At 43.5% G+C, this 7,955-nt stretch overlaps 1 protein-coding gene across 1 annotated transcript; it reads right to left on the bottom strand.

The window, feature by feature from the left end:
- Positions 1-6,936: 6,936 nt before the first annotated feature.
- LOC138901574 (uncharacterized) lies at positions 6,937-7,659 on the bottom strand. The gene has a single exon (XM_070189347.1). The coding sequence runs from the start codon at positions 7,657-7,659 to the stop codon at positions 6,937-6,939; it is 723 nt and encodes a 240-aa protein (XP_070045448.1).
- Positions 7,660-7,955: the final 296 nt, after the last annotated feature.

Raw genomic sequence — 7,955 nt, 5'->3', positions numbered from 1 at the left:
GAAAGAGAGTGTCTGGTGCTACATTTGATGAGGTATTTGATATTGCTCGTCAGATTGAGATGGTTCGCAGCCAGAGACAGTTTGAGAGGGAGGCCAAGAGGCCTCGTGGATAGGGTGGATTCAGCAGTGTTCCTTCTAGGGGTCAGTTTCACCACGGTAGGGGTCGTCCTTTCTGACATGCTCAGACAACTCGCCCGATTCACCTTGGTGCATCATCTGGCCATGGTGCATACAGCTATCAGCAGGGCCATTCTTTATTCAATCCACTACCAGCTTAGAGTTCGTCTCATGCACCATCAGCTCAGGGTTCATCTGTGTCAGGACCTTCTAGCAGTTATTTCGGTGCTCGGGGTTCCCTTCAGTCCCCACCGCCATTTGCAAAGAGAGGTTGCTTTGAGTGCGGAGATTTGGGTCATATCAAGAGGCATTGTCCCCACCTTTTGAGAGGTTCATCTCTACAGAGGAGTCAGCCTTCGACTTCGGCACTAGTTACTTCACCACCCGCCCAGCCAGCTCGGGGTGGAGCTCAGTCACCTAGGGGTCGCCCTAGATGGGGAGGCCGATCAGGTGGCAGTGAGGTCCGTTTCTGTGCACTCCCTGCCATACCAGATGACATTGCTTCGGATGCTATGATTACAGGTATTGTCTTAGTTTTCCATAGAGATGCCTCTGTATTATTTGACCCTGGTTCCACTTATTCGGATGTGTCCTCGTATTTTGCTCATTATCTGGATATGCCCCGTGAGTCTCTAGTTTCACTTATTCATGTGTCTATGCCGGTGGGCGATACTGTCATTGTGGACCGTGTATATCGGTCATGTGTGGTGACTATTGGGAGTCTGGAGACTAGAGTAGATCTCTTATTGCTTAGTACGATCAATTTAGATGTTATCTTGGGTATGGTGAGTTATCAGATGTTTTGTTATATGGCTTTGAGCCGAGTGGGGGAGTCTGCTATCTATGATTTGATTGCATGATTTTGTACGGTATTAGTTTTTGGGCTGAGGCATACTTGTTGATTGGTTATGACTTGCAGAGGTTGATATCGGGGATGACTTGAGTAAGAAAATTTCTTGAATGCGGGTTATATTGCACTTTATGAAAAATCATGAAAATTAAATTGTTATTTTGAAGGATGTAGTGCGCATGGAGTGTGAATTTGATCAGTGGTGTTAAGGCAGGGTTACCCCATTCGAGCGTTGCTGTTCTAATGAGGCACGTGTCTTTCAGCCCGTTTGGGCGGTGCAATTTAGAATCTGAAATTATATTTAATGGTGCCGGGATTTGCGGTAATTTTGTATGATTATGGATTCTATATTTTAGTATAAGAAAGGTAAGAAGAATAATTTTAAAATTGGATCACTCGAGCTAGATGCTCCACCTCTGACTCTACCACGACCGATTGGTGCCTATGAAACTTGCCCAGGGGGGCGTACTGATGATGATGAACCAGCTACAGATCCTGCTGGCTGAACTATGCCTGCACCACCTCTCGTCGGACAATCTCTCATAATGTGGCCCGGATAACCACAAGTATAACAAACACCCAACCCCATAAGGCACTGCCTGGCATGCTTCTTACCACATTGAGCACATCGTGGCAAGAGCGGCCTCATCTGACTTGACTCACCCCTATACTAAGAAATAGAGGCCCTGGAACTCTAACTGGGCCCTGAATATGTGAAACGATCAAATCTCCTACTGGCAAACTGAGGGGATGCACTAGCCGATGGCTGGGCTGGATACTTCGGGTACTACTGTCTCTCACCACCTTGAAACTCACCAAAAGTACCTGAGGATCTCACTCTCTTACTCTAGCCCCTTTCATACTCATGATCGACCCTCTGCTTCTACTTACGCTCCTCTACACTGTGAGCTAATATCCATACCTGGCTGAAGTGAGACCGACATACAGTCATTAAGCAAGTGCGGCCCCAACCTTATCATGAACCGGTGAACCCGATCCTCCATCTTAGCTACAATAGTTGGAGCATACCTAGACAAAGAATCAAACTGAAGGATGTACTCTCCAATACTCATATTACCCTACCGAAGGGTCAAGAACCTATCAACCCTGGCCCGTCTAAGCTCTAGTGGTGAATAATGATGAAGAAAAACCTCTATAAACTCCTGCCATAATGCTGGAGGGGCATCCTCACCTCTGGATAACTCCCAAGACTCATACCAGTTAACTGCAACATCCCGAAGTTTATAGGAAGCTAGCTCAACTGACTCGATCTCAGTGGTCTTCATTACCCTCAAAGTCCTTTGCATCCTATCGATAAATACCTGAGGGTCCTCGTTTGGATCTGCTCTGGTGAATACCGGAGGTTCAAAATTAATGAAATCATGAACCCTCACACTGATGGCCCTATCTGTATGACCATTACCTATCTCCTAGCGTCAAGCCTGTATGGATACTAATCGAGCCAATAGCTGAATAACATCTCTCATATCCTAACCCGGTGCATCTGGCTAAGGAGCTGAGTGTACAAGGGCAGGAGCTGGAGTTGGTGCCCTTCGGAGCTCCTCTGGAGAGGGAAGGGTATGTGAAGTCTGAGATGGAATCTCACTCTGAGACTCTCCCCGAGCCCTGGTAACTCGTGGAACTCGACTAGTCTCGTCAGCCACAGACTTGCCCTTCTGGGTAGCTGTAACTTTCTTAGGCATTGCTGAAAACATAACATATCTTTAGGAAAATGAATCCTTATATCGCACGATCTAAGATAAGAAGGGAGGATAACATCTTATATGCCCTGTAGCCTCCTGTTTATAAATGTGGTGCACATCACACTCATAAACAAGACTCTACTGGACACGGTCTGTAGACAACCCTAGGATAGAACTGCTCTGATACCACTTTTATCACGAGCCAAACCGATGGGCCATGACGAGTTCCCAAGTCCTACCCCTAAGCATGCGTCTAAGATATAAACATGAATTAAGGGTAGGTCATGTATAACATCTGTCAATAAACTATTGAATCATGTAAATAACATACATGAGAAAACATGCCCAAAATACACACACACACACACACACACACACACACACACACACACACACACACACACACATATATATATATATATATATATATATATATATATATATAGAATACGGTAGGGCGAGCCGACAAGGCTGCTATGGATAACTATATATCAAAATAGAAGCAGACAAGGCCACATATTGTCCAACTATACATGACTCTCTACAGACCTCTAATAGAGTGTAGAACTGTATAAAGGATGGGACCGGGCCCCGTCATACCCATATATGTATACAAAAATATTGTACCAAAATCCAATAGCAGCTCCTGATCAAATGGAGCACACCAACTCTCGTTGAGCAAGGATCCTAAGAAGGGGGACCGTCATCCTGCATACCTGCACCTGCGGGCATGAAATGTAGGCCCCAAGCAATAGGGGCATCAGTACGAATAATGTACCGAGTATGTAAGGCATGAAAAGCAGTATGTAAAAGACATAAAAGAAACATGGAGTAAAGGACTCAACCTGTGAGTCTGAATAGCTTTGTGAATCATGAAACATTTATAATGTTATGCCTATGCGTATAAATGTCATATCATGCATAGGTATATGCATACATAACATCATCAAGACTCTGAGGGCATCCCATCATATAATCTCGGCCTCTATAGGCGAAATCATCAACGTATACCAACTGATCAGGTGGTGTTGCATATATAATGTTGTAACCTTTCCCCATAGCCCATATACATATAATATACGCGTATATAATACCATCTGGTCATGGGTCAATGTACATGTATAAATAAATACAATGCATAATGAAGTAAGTCAATAAGATCTCTTGGAATGTCATAAGATCAATATGCCTTCGGACAAACTTTATCAACTTACGCATTTTCTGAGACCCATGAACAGACGATATAATAATAGGACACATGGGAAATCAAGAACATAGGCACCCCTAGTACTTCTATGAATAGAGGCATTTATGAAAGTTGTGTGTTTGCTCGTTTTGTTTGTATCATATGGATCATGCCAAAAGGAAAGAAGGGATAGCCTTAACATACCTGAGCCGATTATCTTGACAATCCCTCTAACAGATGTCTATCGGGACAAAACACGTAAAGGCGGATCAAAGTAGGGAAAAGTCTGTATGATGTCCTTGAGAAAGGTTATACCGTGCTCCCTTAGAATTGCAAGTCACGCTTCTATAGCATTATGTGGGTTCGTATGTATTATTTTTGTGGCTTTCCATCCGTTACTTTGCAAATATATGCATCTCACTTTAATGATGTAGGAAGGTCTCTTTATCATAGTGGGTGGTAGGCCCCACTTTATGTGGATTACTTTGCCAAAGAGTCCCCTAAATATGCCACCTAGCTACATATACCAAAGAGTTACTATTAGGTTTGAGCAAATATATCCCACTTGCTGCCACGTGGGTGTCGCGCCCCTTTCTTTCTCGCGAAATCGGGCCTCGACGTCATGACAACTTATTTTAAAGGAATGGGGTGTTAAAAGCGATAGTCGCCACCTAACGGATTTAAGGTGCGTTAGGGCACCTATTTGCAAATAACTATGGTTTAACCAATTGCGTCACCAAAGATCGGGTAAGGGCTCAAATTACCTTGAGGAGAAGGTGTTAGGCACTCCTCGAGGTCCACAACGGTGGGTCCCGGCCGAACTCGAATTATATGAATTAGTCTAAACAAGGAGAAGAGACAAAAATTGGGCAAATAAAAATGATTGACTTTTAAACAAAGGTGGGGGGTCCTAAGTGTTTTAGCCTAAAGGATCACCACGTGCAACATATATAATACTTCGTAACTCCCTCGAGGTGGGGTGTTACTCGTATTATTCAGCGGGCACAGACTATCATTTCCTCCTATCCGATTACTATCTTTAAGTTGTTTACCTAAAGCGCACTAGTCAATTCTAGTCGTACTCTATGCGTGCACTACCCGTCCTATGCCTATGGTCCAGGAGGCATTTGGACCTCTATTTCAGGGTGGTTCTAAACTTTAAATTAGGTTGCTCAAAAGAGAAAATACTAGGCGACAAGCAAAACATTTAGGACTTTCATGTATAGGCAAACAAAGGCTCAAGTTGGCCTCCGCACTTAGGCAACAAATACAAACGAACTAACTAACATTGACAGTTGCAGATTTTAATAAGTTAAGGTCACAGAACCCTATAGGCAGGATCTCTTTGTGATTCGGGATTTTATAAGCGGGCAGCTTCATGTGTAAAAGCCTTTCTTTTAATACAATTTCTAAAGCCTATATAGTTGCCTACTGATTATAAGCATAAGAGATTAAACCTATAGGCATGATTTCTAGGTGATTCGTGCAGTAACTAACAATGGTAATCACAAGAATATGTTCAGAATATCTTAATCGAGTCCTATAGGAATGATTTCTAATAATGGTTAAAAGAAACGAGCAGGACAATAATCAAGACTGATTCTGCCCCAATTATTCAGACGATTGTCTGGATATTCCGCACGCGGTGCCGTTGGCTGAGCTTGCCCCGGAATTTTGAGGGTCCTCCTCAAAATTCTGTCCCAGTTTTGATTGTGTGGAAAATGAAAATTTTATTTAATTGTGACCGAACCCACAGGGCTGCCTACGTATCCCCTCTTAAACGGGAATCAGGTCAAGCGTAGTTCAATTACATCAGATGAAGAAATGCAAACATTCTAAACATAATATCTCTTGACTGCGTCTAAATTTCTAGGCTTTGGCCAAACCTCTCCGCCCATTTCTGCAAGTATGAGTGCTCCTCCTGTTAGTACTCGGTGAACCATATAAGGTCCTTACCAGTTGGGTGAGAATTTTCCTTTGGCTTCATCCTGATGTGGAAAGATTCGTTTCAGCACCAGCTGCCCCGGTGCGAACTATCTAGGTTTGACCCTTTTGTTGAAAGCTCTGGACATTCTGTTCTGATAAAGTTGACCATGACACACTGCATTCATTCTTTTTCCGTCAATGAGAGCTAATTGTTCATAGTGACTCCTTACCCACTCTGCATCACTGAGTTCAGCTTCCTGTATGATTCTCAGGGAGGGAATTTCTACCTTGGCGGGAATGACGGCTTCCGTACCGTAGACCAATAGGTAAGGAGTTGCCCCGGTTGATATGCGAACTGTGGTCCGGTACCCCAATAAGGCAAATGGTAACCTCTCGTTCCATTGCTTGTGGTTGTCTACCATCTTTCTTAGTATTTTCTTGATGTTCTTCTTTGCGGCCTCCACGACTCCATTCATTTTAGGCATGTATGCTATGGAATTCTTGTGCTTGATTTTGAAGGTCTCGCACATAGCTTTCATTAGGTCACTGTTGAGATTAGCGGCGTTGTCAGTGATGATGGACTCTAGAACCCCGAATCGGCAAATAATACGATCTCTGACAAAATCTGCGACAAATTTCTTAGTTACAGCTTTGTAGGATGCAGCTTCGACCCATTTTGTGAAGTAGTCTATGGCCACTAAAATGAACCTGTGCCCGTTTGAAGCGGCGGGCTCGATTGGTCCAATGACGTCCATTCCCCAAGCAGTAAAAGGCCACGGTGCACTCGTTGCATTAAGTTCATTTGGTGGCACCCGTATCATATCTGCGTGTATTTGGCGCTGATGACATTTCTGGACATACCTGATGCAGTCTGTTTCCATAGTCATCCAAAAATAACCTACCCTCAGTATCTTCTTGGCTAAAATGAAACCATTCATGTGTGGTCCGCAAGTTCCAGAGTGTATCTCTTCGAGCCATTTGGAAGCTTCCTTGGCGTCAACACACCATAATAATCCTAAGTCTGGAGTCCTTCTGTACATAGTTCCTCCACTTTGGAAGAAATGGTTGGACAATCTTCGGAGCGTGCATTTTTTAGTATGATTTGCATGCTCCGGATACTCTCCTTTTGCCAAGTACTCCTTGATATCATGGAATCATGGATTCCCGTCTGCTTCTTCTTCAACATGAGCACAGTAAGCTGGTTGATTATGAATCCTTACCGGAATGGGGTCGATGAAATTCTTGTCCGGATGCTGTATCATGGAGGACAAAGTGGCCAATGCGTCTGCGAACTCATTCTGGATTCTCAGGACATGTCTAAACTCTATCTTTATGAACCTCATCATCATCTCTTGCACATGATATAGATATGGTAATATCTTGGTATTCTTTGTAGCCCATTCTCCCTGCACCTGATGTACCAGAAGATCTGAATCACCCATTACTAGTAATTCCTGGATATTTATGTCAATGGCCAAATTGAGCCCCAATATGTAAGCCTCATATTCTACCATATTATTGTTGCACAAAAATCTAAGTTTCGCGGATACCGGATAATGTTGACCTGTTTCTGACACCAAAACGGCTCCAATACTCACTCCTTTGAAGTTTACGGCTCCATTGAAAAACATTCTCCACCCGTCGTAGGCTTCGGCGATATATTCTCCTACGAATGATACTTCTTCATCAAGAAAATATGTTTTTAGTGATTCGTATTCTCCTCCTACAGGATTTTCCACAAGATGATCCGCTAATACTTGTCCCTTAACCGCTTTCTGAGTCACATAGATGATGTCGAATTCACTTAACAATATCTGCCATTTTGACAGCTTCCCTATAGGCATGGGTTTTTGGAAGATGTACTTTAGAGGATCCATCCTTGATATGAGATTTGTGGTATAGGTACAGAAGTAGTGCCTCCGTTTCTGGGCTATCCAGGTCAAAGCACAGTAGGTGCGTTCCACCAAAGAATACCGTACTTCGTAGGGTGTGAACTTCTTACTCAGATAGTATATGGCATGTTCTTTCCTTCCCGTCTCGTCGTGCTATCCCAAGACACAACCGAAAGCCCCATCTAATACAGAGAGATAGAGTAGCAGTGGTCTACTAGGTTCTGGCGGGTCCAGGACTGGTGGTGTGGACAAATATTCTTTGATTCTGTCAAAAGCATTCT

Source organism: Nicotiana tomentosiformis, chromosome 11, assembly GCF_000390325.3.
Source record: "Nicotiana tomentosiformis chromosome 11, ASM39032v3, whole genome shotgun sequence".
Classification (NCBI taxonomy): domain Eukaryota; kingdom Viridiplantae; phylum Streptophyta; class Magnoliopsida; order Solanales; family Solanaceae; genus Nicotiana; species Nicotiana tomentosiformis.
Note: the sequence above shows the minus strand (reverse complement) of the source record. Positions and strands in the feature narration are given on the sequence as shown.